General features: G+C 57.1%; 1 protein-coding gene across 4 annotated transcripts in view; it reads right to left on the minus strand.

The window, feature by feature from the left end:
* The window catches only part of LOC144949245 (adenomatous polyposis coli protein-like), a 68,179-nt gene that overhangs the window by 8,834 nt on the left and 40,077 nt on the right, over positions 1 to 19,268 (minus strand). For 2 of the 4 annotated variants that reach the window (XM_078879147.1, XM_078879149.1), the window contains 7 exons: positions 9,353 to 9,472; positions 6,170 to 6,584; positions 5,421 to 5,516; positions 4,967 to 5,106; positions 3,619 to 3,696; positions 3,107 to 3,223; positions 1,519 to 1,733 (listed from right to left, as the gene is read on the minus strand). In XM_078879147.1, the coding sequence (XP_078735273.1) occupies positions 1,519 to 1,733; positions 3,107 to 3,223; positions 3,619 to 3,696; positions 4,967 to 5,106; positions 5,421 to 5,516; positions 6,170 to 6,584; positions 9,353 to 9,472 (1,181 nt within the window). Of the gene's footprint in view, positions 1 to 1,518; positions 1,734 to 3,106; positions 3,224 to 3,618; positions 3,697 to 4,966; positions 5,107 to 5,420; positions 5,517 to 6,169; positions 6,585 to 9,352; positions 9,473 to 16,488; positions 17,696 to 19,268 lie in introns of those variants that run through there. The other 2 variants (XM_078879150.1, XM_078879148.1) reach the window with 2 other exon arrangements.

A 19,268-nucleotide genomic window follows, 5' to 3' on the forward strand; every position in this document is an offset into this window, starting at 1 on the left:
AGGGGAGGGAGAGGGGAGGGGAGAGGGGGATGCGAGGGAGAGGGGAGGGAGAGGGGAGGGAGAGGGGAGGGGAGAGGGGGATGCGAGGGAGAGGGGAGGGAGAGGGGAGGGAGAGGGGAGGGGAGAGGGGGATGCGAGGGAGAGACGAGTAGAGGGGAGAGGGGAGGGCGACACCAGCTTCGTAACGACTCAGCGGCAGCAGTAGCAGCAGCAGCGTCGCCAAACCCTCCCACCAAATACTACGACAAACTTAGCAGAACCCTCAATAAAATATAAAAAACTAAAGATAAAGATCCCCCATATAGCCTTTAACAGACTATTGGCCCAGGGCCGATTCAAATCATCATCACTGGTGTTTGGCCGTGAGCGGGAATCTAACTCGGCTCACCTTGTTCGTAGTGCAGCGCGCTAACCACTCCACTGCCGCTCCAAGTACATGCGCACGCTCACACACACACGCTCACACACACACGCTCACACACACACGCTCACACACCTTCACACACCTTCACACACACGCTCACACACGCTCACACACCTTCACGCACGCTCACACACACTCACACACACTCACACACGCTCACACACACTCACACACGCTCACACACCTTCACACACGCTCACACACACACACCTTCACACACGCTCACACACCTTCACACACGCTCACACACACTCACACACACTCACACACGCTCACACACCTTCACACACGCTCACACACACTCACACACACTCACACACGCTCACACACCTTCACACACGCTCACACACACTCACACACACTCACACACGCTCACACACCTTCACACACGCTCACACACGCTCACACACCTTCACACACGCTCACACACGCTCACACACCTTCACACACGCTCACACACCTTCACACACCTTCACACACGCTCACACACACACACCTTCACACACGCTCACACACACACACCTTCACACACCTTCACACACGCTCACACACGCTCACACACCTTCACACACGCTCACACACGCTCACACACGCTCACACACCTTCACACACGCTCACACACGCTCGCACACGCTCACACACGCTCACACACCTTCACACACGCTCACACACGCTCACACACGCTCACACACCTTCACACACGCTCACACACGCTCACACACCTTCACACACGCTCACACACGCTCGCACACGCTCACACACCTTCACACACGCTCGCATACGCTCGCACACGCTCACACACCTTCACACACGCTCACACACGCTCACACACCTTCACACACGCTCACACACGCTCACACACGCTCACACACCTTCACACACGCTCACACACGCTCGCACACGCTCACACACCTTCACACACGCTCGCATACGCTCGCACACGCTCACACACCTTCACACACGCTCACACACGCTCACACACGCTCACACACCTTCACACACGCTCACACACGCTCACACACCTTCACACACGCTCACACACGCTCACACACGCTCACACACGCTCACACACGCGTAGCATTGTCGGCGCTCACCTGTAGTCCTCGTTGGTGGCGATGAGGCTGGAGACGTTGCGCAAGATGCCGCCGCCGCTCTCGATGATGGCGAGCGTGTTGGTCTGGCTGCGGTAGGCCAGCGTGTCCACGAGGAAGCCCAGTGCGCCCACCACCGCACAGATGTCCGCCTTGTTCTCCGTGCAGTGGGCCGACAGGTTCCAGAGGGCGCTCAGCACGCTCTTGAGCGTCGACTCCTGTGAAACCCGTACGCCCGCCCCACCATCATCACATCATCAGCATATATATAATGAGTGTGTTGGTGAGCGAGAGGGTGAGTGGATGAATGATGTGGGCGGGTGAACGATCCAGGTGGGTGGGTTGGCGAGTGGACGAGCGACACTTTACCATCAGAGAAACATTAAATACTCCCAAATATCACTGTCAGCAGTAGCAGAACAAGCGTGCAAACCAGGACACTCAATTGGTTTTGATAATGTTGAAGTTTTGTGCAAAACTAGCTACTACTGGCCAAGACTAATTAGAGAATCTATCGAAATTGAAAGAATAAATTTTTACTGTTCGGATAGCTCCCGTCTTAGTGCTGCGTGGAAGCGAATCATCAAAAAATACATTATTTAAATGCATGCCTATACAGAGCACCATACCTCAATAGGGATTGCCTTTGGTACGGATATTTTAATACACACAATGCACAGGAAGAACAAGACCAAAGGGTTTCGCATAATGCACACGCATAATGTACGTTGCCTCAGTAATCCCCCCCCCCCCCACTTTGCACAAGAGCGCAGAAGCGTGGTCACCACATCTACTACCCCTCTATATAAGGAACGAAACAGGTGGACTTCTCCACAAATCTGGCTATCGCCTGATGAAGCTGGTGGTAATTACTGGCAAAACGTCGTACTCGGATTGTAAATGTTGTGGCTTGGCTCTCCAAAACACCGGTGTGCTGTACTCGTACACTACACTATACACTACTATACACTACACACCAGAGGTGGGACAAAGTCATTGTTATGCAAGTCCAAGTCGAGTCGCAAGTCATCAAATTCATGACTCGAGTCTGACTCGAGTCCAAGTCACATGACTCGAGTCCACATCTCATAGGTGGGACAAAGTCATTGTTATGCAAGTCCAAGTCGAGTCGCAAGTCATCAAATTCATGACTCGAGTCTGACTCGAGTCCAAGTCACATGACTCGAGTCCACACCTCTGCTACACACTGCACTATACACTACACATTATACTACTATACACTACACTATACAATATACTACACTATACACTACACTACACACTAGTGCTGTACTAGTACACTACACTATACACTACACTATACACTACACTACACACTACACTACACACTAGTGCTGTACTAGTGACGAATTGGCCACGTTCTGTTTACGTGACAACCCTTACTGGCTGGCCGTGTCGGGTGGTGGCGAGTTTAACGGCACACTTATATATGGACGTGGCGATCTAACCCACACACCTCTATGATGGACACTATACCCCTCTGTGAGACGCAGCAACGCCTGCCTTCGGCCAGTGCCACGTGCGATGAAGAAATCCAGCGATTACTTCGGAAGCTCAATCTGCCGCTCACCTTCTTCACCTCCAGGGCGCACTCGGTGAGGGCCGAGACGCTGCCCACCTCCCGCAGGGTCTTCTTGCTCGTGACGTCCGCTCGCCACGAGAGGTTGCGCAAGACGCTGGCGATCACCTGCGGCACGCGCACCACGGCCGGCGGTTAGAGCCCCGCCGAGCTTGCGGCAGCCACCCCACGCTGAATCCCTCCCCCCCCCCTCCCCCGTGCCCTCCACCCGCTGTGTTCAGCAAACGGCGCTCTTCCGTGCAGCAGCGTCGAGGCCCTGATGTTGCCTCTTCCCTCCTAATTCTCTTCATCTCGCCTGATCCTTTGGCTCCGGTTCTCCCTTCTTTTTCCACAATTTTCCTCTCATTTCCCACTATTATTTCTCTTCTCTTAACTCTTCCTATCTCTGTTCCAATTACATGAGCATCCTCGAGACTCCACGACTTTTCCCTGTGGTGAGCTACCACGGATTAGCAGGTTTTAGCGGACACACATCGTGACCATTAGTGTCGTCGTGTTCTTACCTGTCGGAGATCCTCGCTGTCAGCCTTCAGCTGGGCCACCATGCCACGCATGCAGCCCCGCATCGAGCACAGCGTGGCCTGCGTACAAACACAGCAAGCAGCACGCGCACGCCACGCACACGTCACGCACACGCCACGCACACGCCACACACATGCAATGCACACGCCAGGCCACACACCACGCACACGCCACGCACACGCCACGCGCCACGTACACGCCACGCACATGCCATGCACACGCCAGGCCACACACCACGTACACGCCAGGCACATGCCAGGCCACACACGTAGGCAGGGGATATGTTTAATGTACAGGGCAGACAGCAAGGAGGGGGTTGGCAGTAGTTCCACAAATTAGCTACAGTCAGCTTCTATAAACAGTCCTCACGCTGTACACGGTGGCCATGAGCACGCGGGCGACTCTCAGCGGCCGAGGCTCGCCATAGGAAGGTTCAGAGTTCAAATCCTGGTTGGGGGTGGGGTTGACTCGGCCCATCATCATCCCTCCAGGGTTGATAAAAGAAGCACCACTTTGGCGTAGAAGTCAACAGTGGCTGTCCGATGGTTAGACTCGCACCCCCCCCGCCACCACTCCTGCCATGGGAACTTGCAACTTCCACCACTGGCTCTGCAGGGCTTTAAACATAAAGACGAGCAGCATTTGAACAGGAAACTGCTGACTTTGTAGAAGCACAATTCTGATATAAGCAACACGTGCTTGCATTACACTGGTGGGTGGGGGGGGGGGGTGGCGTAAAATTAGGGCAACTTCTGATACAAGCACACGACTGGTAATTACCGACGACCTTCAACATGCCCAGCATTACAATTAACTTTTGGGTCAGGTGGTCGCGTAGAATGTGTGGGCCGTGCACCCTTCCTCCACCTGACAATGAAATTGTCTCGTGAACAAACGCGGCCAATTTATTACTGCTTCAAAGCAGCACCACCGCTGCGTTGGAGAGCGATCCACACGCATTGAGAATGTCAGGTGCGGACATTTCGCCAGTAGTTGCAACAACCATCATCATCAGGCAGTTGCCAGAATCGTGACAATGTTCCCCCGTCTCGGGCCGTATCCGTGACCTGCAAAGTGAAGCCCCCGCAAGGGGTGGAGCCGTGGTGCAGCGGCAGTTAGAGAACCGCCCCATGACCCCGGGCCACCTGAGTTCGATGCCCGGCTACGGCTAACCTCAGTGGCGAGTAATTTCCTTTCACCAACGCGCACCAATCAATTCTACACTCGGAGCCTGATCACGGCCGATGACATCGATGATCCTTGCCACCGGCGAGCCCTCCCCGGTGGTCTCCGCGGCGGCGCAACGGGCCGGGCGGCGGCGGCACGCACCTTGTTGGCGACGTCACCGAACGTCAGGTTGGTGAGCGCCATGCCGGCGTAGCGCCGCAGCGTCACGTTGTACTGGTCGCTCGTCATCGCAAACATCTCGCAGTCGGCCTGCAGCAGCTCGGCGATCGCCTGCAGTCCACCTGCAGGGAGCGCCAGCGTGTATAGTTACTCTCCGGCTCAATCACCCGCTCGCCCACCTGCTCGCACACTCACTCACTCGCCTGCTCAGCCGCTCACTCGCTCACACACCTGATCCCCCCCCACTCACTGTCGCTCACCAACATGCACACTCCCGATTCATACATTCACTCGCTCGCTCACGCACTCGCTCACCATCTCACTTAACCACCCACCCACCCACTCTCTCGGACTAGCTCACTCCGACTGGCGCACTCCTCACTCGCGTCACCCCGGCAGCCACGAGAGCCGCCACCCGGTGCGGTGCTGCCCTCACCGAGCTCGTTCATGGCGTGCCGGTGGTCCTCGTCGAACGACAGCTTCATGAGCACGCAGATCGCCGGCCCGATCTGGTTCTCCACCGGCGACGGCTCTGTCATCGCACGGAGCCGGGGGCAGCACACAGTGGAGAGGGGGGGGGGGGGAACGTCAGACAAATGAGCAGTGTGCCCGAGGGGTGGAGGGGCCACTTTGTTCCGACAGCAAAACATGCGGGGGTGCTCGCGGCAGATGTGGCACGCAGTCAGGCGGCACATCTGGCTCGTCGGGGAATCTCGTCAGCACCACGCTGCTGTCGGCGTTGGGTCACGAGGCCGAGAACTTGTTCCCCGACACCTCCGCCCCGTGAGGGCCCGCGGTGAGAGGCGCGTCTGAAGATCTTCCTCGAGTGAACTCACTGCGGTCTGACAACCCGCTTTGATCGCAGGCAGTCGCCTAGATTCAAACCCAGGTCTCTAAGCGACAGTGCCCCGACCCCGTGAACACCGCATTGCACCACGACACTTGGTCCCACGACACAGCTGCGGGCGTACAACTGCTACGGAACCGCAAAAGGGGCGGTACAAACAGAACGTGTTTAGATTTCTGAGCCAGCTGGCCAGGACTGGGCCAGTGCACAGCTCGTTTTCCACCCAGGCAACCGGAGAGTCTGTGCCCTCCGGTTGCCTGTCGTGACGGTGGTGCGGTGGTGCGGTGATGCGGTGGTGCAGTGGTGCGGTGGTGCGAAGGCGGAGCCCCCCTCCTTACTGCTGACGGACGAGACGTCGGCGGCGATGGCGGACGCCGTGGCGCCAACGCCGCCGCTGGCGGCCTCCCTGCCGTCCTGCCACTCCCAGCACGCCTCGCAGTAGGCGCGGATCTGCTCCAGCAGGTGGAGCACGCGCATCTCGCGGTGGCCGCGCTTGTCGTCGGGCTGCGAGTGCACGATGTTGTGGAGCGCCGCGCTGGCGCGCGCCCGCGCCTCCCGGTTGCCCTTGGCGGCACCGAGCAGCGACGAGTCCTTGTTGTTGCCGTGCAGCAGCTGGATGAGCAGCGGCAGGCAGCCCGACTGGCGCATGGCGATGCAGCTGTCTTGCGAGCTGCTCATGGCGAGCAGTGTGCGCGACATGTCGTCCTTGTCGTGCGTGCCCAGCATGGACAGCAGCGAGTAGACCATCTCCACCTAGGGCACCCCCAGCGGCAGCGACCGTGGCACGCGCGTCGTCACGATCGACGCACACACCCAGCCGTGGTTGCTACAACTGGTCAACGTCGCTGCTTACACGAGAAGTCGAGGCATTGGTGCTCAATGTCCCGTTTACAGCTTTGCGGAGCCACTCGTGGCCATTGCACATTCCTCTGGCGGGGGGGGGGGGGCAGGGCGAGCCTCCCAATAGGACGATCGCCGTTGACTTTCATACAAAGTGGTTCTCATTTTCTCGACCTCCATAGGGATTTATTGGATGATGGACCGAATCAAATCTCGACCATAATATTAACTCGTAACCCACTGGATTCGTGAGCTGCCGCCCGCTCTATCGCTGAGCTACTTGGCCAGGTTTCTATAAACAGGTGTCCACAAATAATAGGGGCAGATATATACACAAGCAAACCTCTGGACCGATTACGACAGACAGTATCTAGGACCCATAGATTAGCATTTCGCCAGTATTGAATCAAGCAAGCCTGAGGCCTGCTGATGAGACACCATGTCACAACCGAGTGTTTGAATCAATACTGCTGGACCATACGGTCAGCCACTGTGGTCTGCACTCTCACGAGAGAATGCCGCTGCGATTATGCACACTGGCAGACGGAAGGCCGTGCAGGGTGGCTGATGGGATGCGTCAGAAACGCTCACATTGCGTTACGTGGAGAAACGGATTCTATGCGAAGGAGACGCGTTGTCTGCGTACGCCCGTGTGGATCGGGGCACGTGTTCCGATGCCGGGCGGCCAACGAGCACGGAAAACGGAGACTCTAAAACCGGCTTGGCGGCACAGCGAGCGACGAGCCGGTGCATGCGGTTACTGCCGCCTCCTATCCTCACCACTGCTGACCCCCTGCCCACCCACCCACGAACGCTTCACGCACGCGGCCCCAATTACGGGGAACAAAACAATGGCTCCTATGACCAAATCACCCGGAATGCACGCAATCTCGTTACACCTCGGGTTAAGCCCGGATGAGCGGCACAGAAGGGGCGGTGTGGGCAGGATTGCGAGGGATGGCAGTGGCTTAAGAAGGGAAGGCCTTAGCAAAGCAATCCTTTGTTGTGCTGCACTATGCCACATCGCCTTCACCAAGCTGCACAGGCCAGCGTGGAGAAGTGTGGTCTACTAATCACCTCCTCCAGTCAAGCACTGACAATGTGGCTGCACCTTTGCGTGTACAAAACGGCTGAACCTCAACGGTGCGGGGGCCGGGGCTAAATGCGGACGGGACCCCACGCCGTGGGGGAGACAACAACGGGCGAGAAGCAGCAGCGCTCAGAAAATTAACGGAGGAGGCGGCGTCCCTGTGAGCCGCATCGAACCTCCGACGATGGACGAGACGAAATGTATATTCAGTTATAGTCAGAATCATATATTTGAATGGGCATTCGTCTGCCAGTAGGGGAGGGGGGAGATGATGATCGCTCCTGTACGTGTAATCCCAATTGAGTCAGTTGCTGTCATTTTCCCGATGAGGCAAATCTTGACAGTGATGCCGGCACACAATGGCCTACTCTTGCGAATGTCCACCGTGAGTGAATGATTATGGCTAATACACACCACCGCGGTGATAACCACTGTTTACAAGCACACACACGCGTACACATTCATTTGGCAATACATTCAATAACGCACGGAAGTTTTTGTTGCAAAACATGTAAGCAGCCGCATTATGATTAATGAGATAACATGAGAAGAGGCAATAATTGCTCAGTAGCCAAGCATGCTGCGCGGTTGTCAAGGTCTGACTGAGCTTAGCGGTTACAAGGTTCGGCATTGACGAGTGGTGACCAGACGTGCAGTTTGAAGCGTTAGTTTAGGCCGAGTGGCTATGCATTGGCGAGGTCATCACGGTTCAGAGATATATGATATGGCTGTAACATGCATGTGCGTGTACGTGTGTTTGGCGACTGACATGGGCTCTGCGGGAACACGTTCGCCGTTGGCTGCAGAGGTTCGCGGTTCGATTCTGGCGGCCAACCTGGTTAATTCTGCGGGCGTGATTTAACGGCCACCCTAGTTAATGCTGCGGGCGTGATTTAACGGCCACCCTGGTTAATGCTGCGGGCGTGATTTACCGGTCAAGGACCACGTGACGTAATTCGCAAGAGTCGGCCGTTGTGTGCCAACATCACGGTCTATGTGACCAAATGTTTTAAATTACACTGCTGATTTCTCAATTGAGATCAGCCAGGGGTCGGCAACCAAAATAACAAGAGCAGCCGTTTTTGTTCGAATCCGGTAAAAAAAAAAATCTCAACGTATCGAGAGCCGCAACGCGCGTGGTGAATAACGTCACGAAGCGGCAGTCCCGAAAGAGCCGCGCGCCGAGCCCGGAGCCTCAGGTTGCCGACGCCCTGCCCGAGAGGGCGTTCTTGGTCTACTCTTCCACTTTTAGCCAGTCGTGTGGGAAGAGATGAGGGCGTACCCGCCACTTTGCCCCGCTGTAAGCGAGCGGCCGATCACAGGTCAACTGTGGGGGGGCCCATTTACACGGCTGCTGGGTTGACGGCGGGGGCGGCGGTGGGGATTTAAGAAACTTGCCCCGTCGCTTCAACTGCCGCTCCAGGAGATGGAATCGAACCGACGACCTCGAGATCGCAAGTCAAGCGCCACTGCTCACCATTAAGCCACAGAAGTTAAGAAGGTGTGCGGATAGGTGTTTGCGGTTATCAGGGTTGTGTGTAGTAAACAGACTCGGCACAGAGTGAAAGAGGGCAGTGGAGAAGGCAGAAACCTGAACTCTGACGTCCTCCGTTACCTTGGTACCCAGGTGGCTCGCCGGTTGCCGCGGTAACGAGCAGGTACTGCTGAAGCTCATCACACTGCCCACGTCGTGCTCCTGCCCTCCAGAGCTCTGCAGTGACAGCAGCAACAGAAACAACAGCAGCAGCATATTGCGAGGCGCTCACACCTCACACAACGTGCACATCCACACTGCTGCTTTGTACTGCACGGGTTTCTCTACGTGAATCTACGGTTCTCTGTGCGAGTCAAAGGGCCTCTATGTCTGTACACAGTCACTCACTGACCCACTCACTCAGCCACTCACCCACACACTCACTCACCGACCCACTAACTCACTTATCCACTCACCCACCAACTCACTCACGAACACACTCACTCACTCACTTAGCCACTAACCCAGACACTCACTCACCCACTGCCAGTAAGTTTTCTGAACAATTCTCACAACCAAATGTAGCCAAGTGTGAGAGATACGCGACGTTTCGCTTGAAACGGCACCAAGCAACTCCAGGACAAGTTCTAGGACATAAAAAAAAATCCAGGAAGTTCAATTTTGGGCAGATCATTAACGTGGCCTGGCCTCAAAAAATGTATCAATCACGAATCATTGAACGCAAAAGTGAACGAGCGAAGCGCGGATGAATAACGAGCTGCGTTACGCTATGCGCTGACACCACGGCCGCAGAACAGAAATGAGATTTTCTCGCTGTCACTTCTCATTCGTTTTGACACCGCCAACGCGAGTCCCGAGGTGTGAACATCTGATTTGACATGGCCATCCAAGGCAGCCAGTCAAGCGCAACGCACGTGCACCAAACGCGCGTGCGCACACACGCACACACGCACACACGCACGCACACACGCACACACGCGCACACACGCACACACGCACACGCACACACACACGCACACACGCACACACACGCACACACGCACACACACACACGCACACACACACGCGCGTACAGAAATCCCAAACATCCTCCGTGTAACCACAGAGACACAGTCAGAGCAATGGCTGTTAGCAAGCACCTGTTAAGGCTGGAATGGCACACACAAGGGTGTGTAACGGCCTGCACCAAGCCCTGCCACCTTTGTCCCCACCCATTGCTGATGTTTGCTCACTGTGCCATCTTATCATCTAAAGTTGCTGACCAAGGGGACAGCCCAGGACGAGTTGTGATATCGCTCGCCACTGGTGTTAGCCACTGGTGTTAGCCACTGGTGTTAGCCACTGGTGTTAGCCACTGGTGTTAGCCACGGGATAGAGATTGAGCTCAGGTCACACCAGTTTGGAGCGCATCGCGCCAACCACTGCGCCACCGCTCCTAAAATCCACACCTAGCAATACAGGAACACACAAAGAAACACAGGAACACACACACACACATGGGAATACACACACACACAGGAATACACAGGAACACGCACACACATGGGAATACACAGGAACACGCACACACATACATTTGTCTGCAACTCCCCTCCCCCCAGCCACCTGTGCTGTCGACTCCCTGCCTCTGTTCAAGTCCAGGACTTGAGCCCTTCATCTTCTCCTGTGCCTGACGGCCTCTCTCTCTCTCTAAGTGAATATCGCCCACTGTTTCTGTACACAGCATCTTAGGCTGCAGTCACACCGAGACACACTGGGGGTGGACTGCATGCGTGCGGAGGGCCTAGCGTGGTGCAGGGCTTTGTTCTCCCAGGTGCCATCAAGTAACAATCACAGATTCACGACGCTCCGACGACTCCGGCACGGGCGGCGCACGCAAGCGCCTAGTGGGGCAAGGGCACACACGCCTCCCCCCTCTCCCTCCCCCCTCTCCCTCCCCCCTCTCCCTCCCCCCGTGCACACACAATGGAAGCAGCAGGCTAAACGCCCTCGCCAGTGCCGTGACTATCGGGTGTGCAGGCAGTGCAGCTGCACCTGCCGGAGCTACGAAGAGGGGGGTGGTAGAGGGGGGTGGGGGAAGTTGGACAAGGGGTGGCCATAGCATTCCTTGCACCAGGGCCCATGCCGACCACGTGATGCCACTCTCTATGGGTTTCTATGAGAGACGATAGGTACCTATTTATGTCTGTCTCTATGGCTTTCTATGTTGCTGCGACATATACCACTTTAAAAACTAATGATCGGAAAACATTGTTTTAATGTAATTCTCATCAGGCCCCCATAATGTAAACAAGCGCATTCTCCATCCATCCTGTCTCTCTGGGTTTTCAACTTATGTTCTATAAATAGGGGCAATTGCCCAAAACATCGGCGATTATATAATTTCCTTTAACGCCGCAGTGTTACTGGCCCACGTTGTTTGTTGTTCGTGCTTGTCCCCCAGTGCAGCAGCATCGCCCGAGGATCCCTTACGGGTTTATATGCGAGTCTAGACTTGAGGACAACCCAGCCTATGCGAGTCTACGCGTCTCAACAGCAGTCCATAGGTGTCAATGTGAGTTTCACTCAATCAATATTTATTTTACACGCCAAAATCGGCCTCAATTAATGAGCCATCGGTGCACATTACAGAGAAACGGGAACGGTACAGGGGCATACGGCAACAGGAATGGAAAGGAAACCCGTCACGCTCCCAGCGCTTTAATGGACATCGGCGTAGCCGTCGAGTGTGCAGGCGGTGCACCTGCACCGCTAGGGTCCACGGGCCGGACAGAGGGGGCCCAGGCGTTGTTGCAGTGCGGCATTGGTGAAGAGGGCAGCACGCGCACACTGGACCGGTTCAGGTATCACTCGCCGCCGCTGTGAGCCGTCACCCTGGACCGGTTCAGGTATCACTCGCCGCCGCTGTGAGCCGTCACCCTGGAGTCGAACCCAGGTCCCCGAGCTCGCGGTTCAGGTGTGCGAACTTCCGCGCGATCGCTCCGTGATTAATTGCCCCACTAATTTATTTTAATTACCCCACGCACAATCAATGGCCCATTTTTCTCGTGAACGATTTATCCGCGTGCTGGATGCTGCAGGGCAGCCAAACAACTCCACGCGGCATGCCAGTTACGATTATTATCGTTACGCACGCTCGTTTACCCAGTAAAGCCTCGTTAAGTCTCTTTATTTTCATGAGGGTCCTGTCAGGTGTGTGCAGAAGGGGTGGGCGACGTTCCTGCTTTGTGTAATCCTCCATTGAATATAATTGTGGATATTTTGGCCAAGGCCAGTTATGCTGTGTGTGTGTTTAGCTATGGGTGGAAACAGGAGAACCCAGAGGGTGTCGTGGTGGCGAGACGTTCACTACCTCGCCTGGTATACACAGGAGGTGATGGATTTCATCCCGTCCCTAACGCCTGTACATTTTCGAGTTTGCACGTTCCCTCTCCCCGAAGTCGAGTGCATTTTCCCCTCCTCATTTAGAGTCAACATGCGCTTAGATGACGAGCCACCTCGTTGAGCTAGAATTCGTGGCCAGGTCGCTTCGTGGGCCTTGCCTGGTAAAATAAAACTTGTTTGGTTTACATTACACAGCAAACGGCAGCTCACGAATCGACGTGTTCACACGACAGCTCAGGGCACGGCAATCCGCTGCCTTGCTGCGTTTCGACTGATTAGCATTGATGTGTACACCGTTCTTATTATTTTGCCTACGATTATAATCGATCGTCAGTCCGTGCGCGGTTCGAGGCGCGCATCGTTGAGTGTAGCGATCGATGATGATGGGCGAACCGATCCGGTCGTCGCGACGAGTTCGATGCGAATTCGCTCACCTGGCCCCGCCGCGCTTCCTTTGTGCAGGGATTGGAGCCGAGCCGGCTCAGCACCATTGTCCTTCACCACCCCCCCCCCCGCCGCCCCCCCAGCTACCCAACTCCTTCACCCACCCGCATTGAACCAGCATGGTGAAGTACGGTCAATCAACATCCCATGACCTGCACCAATGCGGAGGCCCACACGTCCAGCAGTGGATTGGTTGCGCCCGTGCACACGACCGGCAAAGGCACGTGGAAGGCTTCATCCAGCAGTGGCTTGACAGAATGCCGTGAATTATTCTTACGATTGATCATTGATTTTTGGGTCAAGTAGCACGAGTGAAATCTGTGTCGTGGACCATCCTCCACCCGCCACAGCCGATTCATTAAGTTGTCAGTTGAACAAATGTGGCTATTGATCACTGCTTCAGTAGCACTACCAGCAGCGTGCTGGAGTACACACCCGGTATGCTGGACAATACACCGGTGTGTTGGAGAGCGATCCACACGATTTTAACAACCGAATACCGAAGTTACTACTCGCATCTTAATCATCATCAGGCAGTTTGACAGAATTGTAAAAATGTCCTCCAGCCTTGTACTTAACATCGATCGCAAAATCCTGTGTGGTGTTGAATTTAAGCAATTCTCATTCATTCAAACGGCAAAGCCACCGAGCAAAGCCCTGCAAACTGCACCGACACCCAACGCGTGAATGGCGCCGCCACCGTGCGGACTGCGAGCGCTGCACAAGACAGTGCTGACACGCTGCTGCTGCTGCTGCCGCTTTGTGCTCGGGGGATTATGAATTACAGCTGTCGGTCGTACGGGTCACGTGGGACCGCACCGCAGCGCCGTCGCCTGGGCAATCAAGCCGATACGGTTCCTCCCCGACATCGGGGACCCGACCGTTAAACGAGCCACGGGGCGCCGGCACACGCCGAACCGCGGGGAGAGGGAGGCAGCGCACGACGCCCGGGGTCGCTCGGCCATATTTTGTGGAGATTCCCTCTCTGGTCACGTAGCGCCACGGCCATTGTGCACCTCCCTCGCTCGCTCGCTCCCCTCGCACAGCCTCGCGTTGCCAGGCAACCACAGCGAGCAGCCAGGCAGCAAGGAATCATCTCTCCCTCCCTCCCTCCCCTGCTCGGTTGCTCATTCCGTCTCGCCGGTTTTTATTCAACCTTTTCCCCTTCTCCTACTCCGACCATCGCCGTCCAAACGTCAGCAGCGTCCACAGCCGTGGACATTGCTGAAGAGAAATATAATCACGGAGGAGGAGGGGAGAGGTGTGGCACCACCTCTGCCTCCACCATCGACCGCGATGATTCTCCAAGCCATCGGCACAACAAGAGGCACAGTGTGAGCCTTACAAGACGCGTGTGACATCACCGGGGCGGTGTTGTCACCGCGCCAGGACACCCCATTCGGCGCCCACGCCGCAAGATACATTTACGTTGTCTGTTCGAGCGTGATTGCTGGAAGCGACGAATCTGTACCGGGGCCAAAGGCATCATCGCCCGTAAAAAAAAAAACACAGCGCTGACGCCAGCACGATGTGAAAGTTCCCCCCCCCCACCACCCCCACCCCCACCCCGCCACCAGAAAGAAGACACAAGAGCTGGCACGGGCGGCTGCATCTCGCGGCCAGGATCTGCCCGAGCTGATCGCTGCGACGCGCCGCCCGGGCACACTGGGCCCCTTTGTACGAGCGCCTGCCTTCGGAAGATTCACGACTCGTCAAATGGCGCGCCGCTCACAGCGACGGCGGTTTATCACGGAGAGCCGACGGGAAGATGGCCCCGCCGAGCGACGTCACCTCACGGGGTCACGGTCGAAAGGTCGATGACGTCACCAGCGTCCCCACACGCCGCCTTGCCATCGCTTCCTCCCATCTGCGAGACTCCCGCAGTCAACACAGTTGGGGACGAGGCAGCGCAAACAATCCCGCATCCTTGTCGCAAATTAATCGAATCGTCGCGATCCAGGGCCCGAGGGACTGGATTGAAGAAATTTATTTTAAAAAATGTAAGCTGCAGTGAAAGTAAGGGATTGCTAGTGGGTCACATTCTATCAGTATGCAGTACACATCAACAATATCACGCGCTGCTCGATGCCGTCAAATCGCGAGTTTCCAGAGACCGAAATCAACCAACAAACCGAGGCAACGGTAACGCCTGTAACGAGTCGGCACCCGGCTGCCACGGCGGAACTCGGCAGCCCGAATCTGCCACGGGGAGAGACCTTGCACAGAGTGCGGGAGGCTGGGGCAGGAGAGCAGAGCCCAGACAGATTTGCGAAAACACGCAGCGGGCTAGGGGAGCAGATGAAAGCTTCTCGGAAGGAATACGAGAGGCAATCGACAGGAAACGTTTGGAATCCATCGCCGCTCAATCGTTAATTAACAAAGGGCGATGCTGCGCGCCACCATTACCGCTGCGCTTCTCAATGCGCTCCCGTTCGGAGTGCGGACACTCATCGGAAGTGACGTCCCCGAAATGTGAACAGACCCCCTGTCGTCAAGCCCCTGCTGGATGAGGGGCCTCCGAATGCCTTGCGGGGGGTGGGGGGAGGAATGTGTGAGGGCACACTGCCGTGACACGGCAGGGATCGTAAGCTGACGAGCCCGCAAACAAGAAGCGCGGAGTGCTGCACGTTTGCGCATTCCGCGCATTGAGAGGACAGGAAGGGGAAAACGCACGGATCGAAACAAGTCGGTGACATCGTGGCGACTTGAGAATACTTTGGTGGGCCTCGTGACAGGACGGCTCCATGCCTTGGAGGGGAGCGATGGCCGACGGTCGAGGGCGGATCCTCGCCGGACGAGGGCGTCCGCAATAAGCGGCACCGCGTGAGCGGCGCGCCACGGATCGTGCGGCATCCGCACGTACCGTGATACGTGTGGCAGCGGGCATCGGGAGGTCTTCATCCAGCAGTGGATAAACCATGGCTCGTGGTGGTGAAGATGATTAGTAACATGGAGAGATCGATAAGCATGCTCACTGCATGATGGCCTGTTCGGCGCGCAGAGAAGAAAAAAGGTTCCAGTCCCCATACGTCAGTTAATCCGAGACCCGAACATTGAGTCCCCTCTGGACCGCAACGACAAACCTGCGTCGTGATGAATTATTGGGCGAGGCCACGGTAATGATCTGAGCGAATTGGTGTCAAGAGCCCACCACCACCTGACTGGCACGGGCGCCAGCAAGTGTCAAGCGATGCACAACATCCCTACGCTCTGTCCGGGTCGGCGACCTCGTCAAATATATTCACACCCAGCACACCAAATCCAGTACCCCTCCCGTTATGCCCTCTGGCTACGAGTAGTCACGTGCCACCTATCCCAGTCAGTCCATCAGCGACCGGTTACAAATATCCAGTGAGAAATCGAAGCGACAGGCCCCCCCTGCCCCCACCCCCCCGTCACGTTACCTGGCGGCACTCTGGGGGGTCGTGGTCCGAATCCACCGAGGCGGAACTGCCGCCGAGTCCACGGGAGCCGCGCAGGCCGCCCGCGCCCTCCCTGTGCGGCACCGACTTGCGGTTGGCGAAGAACCTCAACATGAGCGCGGCGCTCCACTCCGGCATGGGAGGGCCCGCAGGTGCGACGGGGCCGGGACGCCGGCTGCGGCGGCGCGGGTGGGGGCCCCGTGCCTTTGTCTCCTCACCTGTGTATTCACCTGTCTGCTCACCCGAGCTAAGCCTCCGCCTGTCTGCCCACCTGAACTAGCCCTCCCACCTGGCCGCTTCACCTGTACATTCACCTGTGCCAACACCTCCCTCTAGTCTTAGGTCACCTCTCCCACACCTGTGCCTGCACCGATCCGCTCGCCTGCGCTTAGACCTGCCACTGCAGCCGTCCACTAATGGCTTCCAGCACTGTGCGCCTGTACCCTCACCTCCCTACACCCATCTGCTCACCTGTACTCAGCTGTCGGCCAATCCTTTTACCTGCAGCTGGGAACGCACCTATACGCGCGGCAACTGCCACGATCCCTGCACCTGCCCCCGCCCTCCCCCGTCCGCACCGAGCCAGCCCGGAGCCACGCCACAACTACCGCCGCTCCGGCACAGGCACCGAGTCTCGGGCCACTGGGCCAATCGATCCACCGCCACTCCTGCGACGACCGCGGCAGCGTGAGCTCAGCGCCGCGGACAAATAGCTGCTGCCGCCGCCGCCGCACACGGGCAGGCGGGCGGGCAGGCGGGCGGGCGAGCGAGCAGGCGGGCAGCTTGCGAACGTCCACTCGACGAATTAGCGGAGGGGCGTCGTGACCCCGGCGACTAAGGTCCACGCAGACACGGCGCGCGCCAGCGAGCGTGCAAATTGTGGGCGCGCAGAGGGAGGCCGCGGCGAGGCTCGGTGCCGCGACGCGCCGGACAATGGAGGACGGAGCATGCTCAGTGGCGTCCGCCCGTCCATCCGCTCGCCCACCCGCAGTCCCCGTGTGCTCGCTCGCTCGTTCGCTCACTCCTCCCTCGCCGTCTCGCTTGCTGCATCTCGCAGGCGCGCGTGCGCGCTCGCTCCTTCCCTGCTATTTCTCTCGCTCTCCCGCTCGCTCGCACTTTGCTTGTGCTCTCACTAGCGCTCTCACTAGCGCTCCCTCTCTCTCATTTGCTCTCTCTTATTCGCTCTCACCCGCCCGCTCTCCGGCTGCAAAGCCAAGGCACCAGCCGCTTGCTCACGTGACTCCTCACTTGCAAGACAGATTGCAGGAACAAAAAAAATCTGCGGAAGCCTCGTCTTATTCTCGAGGAACGACCGATTGTCGGATTTTTTTTCTTTCAGTTTTGTTAGAGCCTTAATTATGCATGGCATGCAAATGCGTGCGCTGATCAATGCATCCCTCGACACGTCGCGACCGCTCTCGCGATGAGAAATGCGAGGGATACCAATAACTTCCGCTGATTTCTAGGGCCCCCTGCCTGGGTCTTGCTGTAGCTCCTATCTCCCTAGACTGCCCTGACCCCCTTCTCCGTGGGACCCAGGGTTCAATTGCAAAACTGCTGAATAATCGCTGCGATATTCCAACTGACCCGACACAGGGAGCCGCGTAGCTTTCGATCGCTTTCAAACGGGAACAATCGACAATGTGCATTTACGCAAAATGGGCACGGAGCTTCCGTGCACTCAATCTAAGGCACGACTGGTGCCACGCAAGCTCGTTAGGCCCAGCAAGAGCACCGGCTAATCCGCCGGATCCTCATTAGACCCCCGCATGCCCAGCAGATTTAACAGCCGAGGCAAACAAAAGCACGCGGTCCGTTTACAACGGGGAAAAATAACCAGCGACAATCGCAGCGGAGAAACACAACACCGTGCCGCTGCAGCTGGAGCGTCCAATTAGGCTGATTCGTGTATTATTGTTAGATTTTATTACTTCTTCTGCCAAACACCGGGCTGGACAAACGACGCCAGGGCCACAGAGCTCCTGGAGGCCGCTCGCCATCCAGGGGGCGGTGATGCAGCCTCGGGTTAGCCGCGTTCGCCGCCGCTCGCCGCAAAGGTGCGTGGTTTGATTCAGGCGGGCCGCCCTGGTTAATACCACAGTTGTGTGCATTGCCCGTAAATTTACTCCGACAACCACGACGTGCCGTCTGCTTCATTCGCAGTGGAACGTTAAGAGGTCCCGTGACATCGCTCTTAAAGAGTAGTAGGCCACTGCGCACCGGCTTCACGGTCCAAGATTGCCAAATTTAAAAAATCACACAGCAAATGACTCAACTGGGATTACACGCAACAGCAGCAACATCGCCCCCCCCCCCACCCCCAAATGTGAAACTACCGCAGCCTGTGTCCGTGAAACCCAGCAGTGCTTCATCACGATCATAATTACCGTTATCCCTCCGCGCGCACAGAAACCACGACCGCCGGCGCAACAAATCTGGAATTCCGGCGGCTCTCGCGGGAAAACCCCCGAGCCCCACAGCACAGCGCCGCCCGCACACCGGCCCCGGTCACACCGGCCCCGGTCACATCGGCCCCGGTCACACCGGCGCCGCCACACAAACCGGACGATGCAAACGAAATGTGCCGCCGCTCGTTTTTATCTGCGGCAAAACAAGGCGGTGAAAATAACCACGCTCCCGCGCTAAACTTGGGGCGTCCGCCGCCATTCGCCCAGCCGACTCCGGGGTACATCGGCGTCACCGAGGGCCGGGCGGCGTCCACCCCGGATCCGTGCCGCCAGCAGTGGTGACGCGCCACCCTC

Source organism: Lampetra fluviatilis, chromosome 53, assembly GCF_964198595.1.
Source record: "Lampetra fluviatilis chromosome 53, kcLamFluv1.1, whole genome shotgun sequence".
NCBI lineage: Eukaryota > Metazoa > Chordata > Hyperoartia > Petromyzontiformes > Petromyzontidae > Lampetra > Lampetra fluviatilis.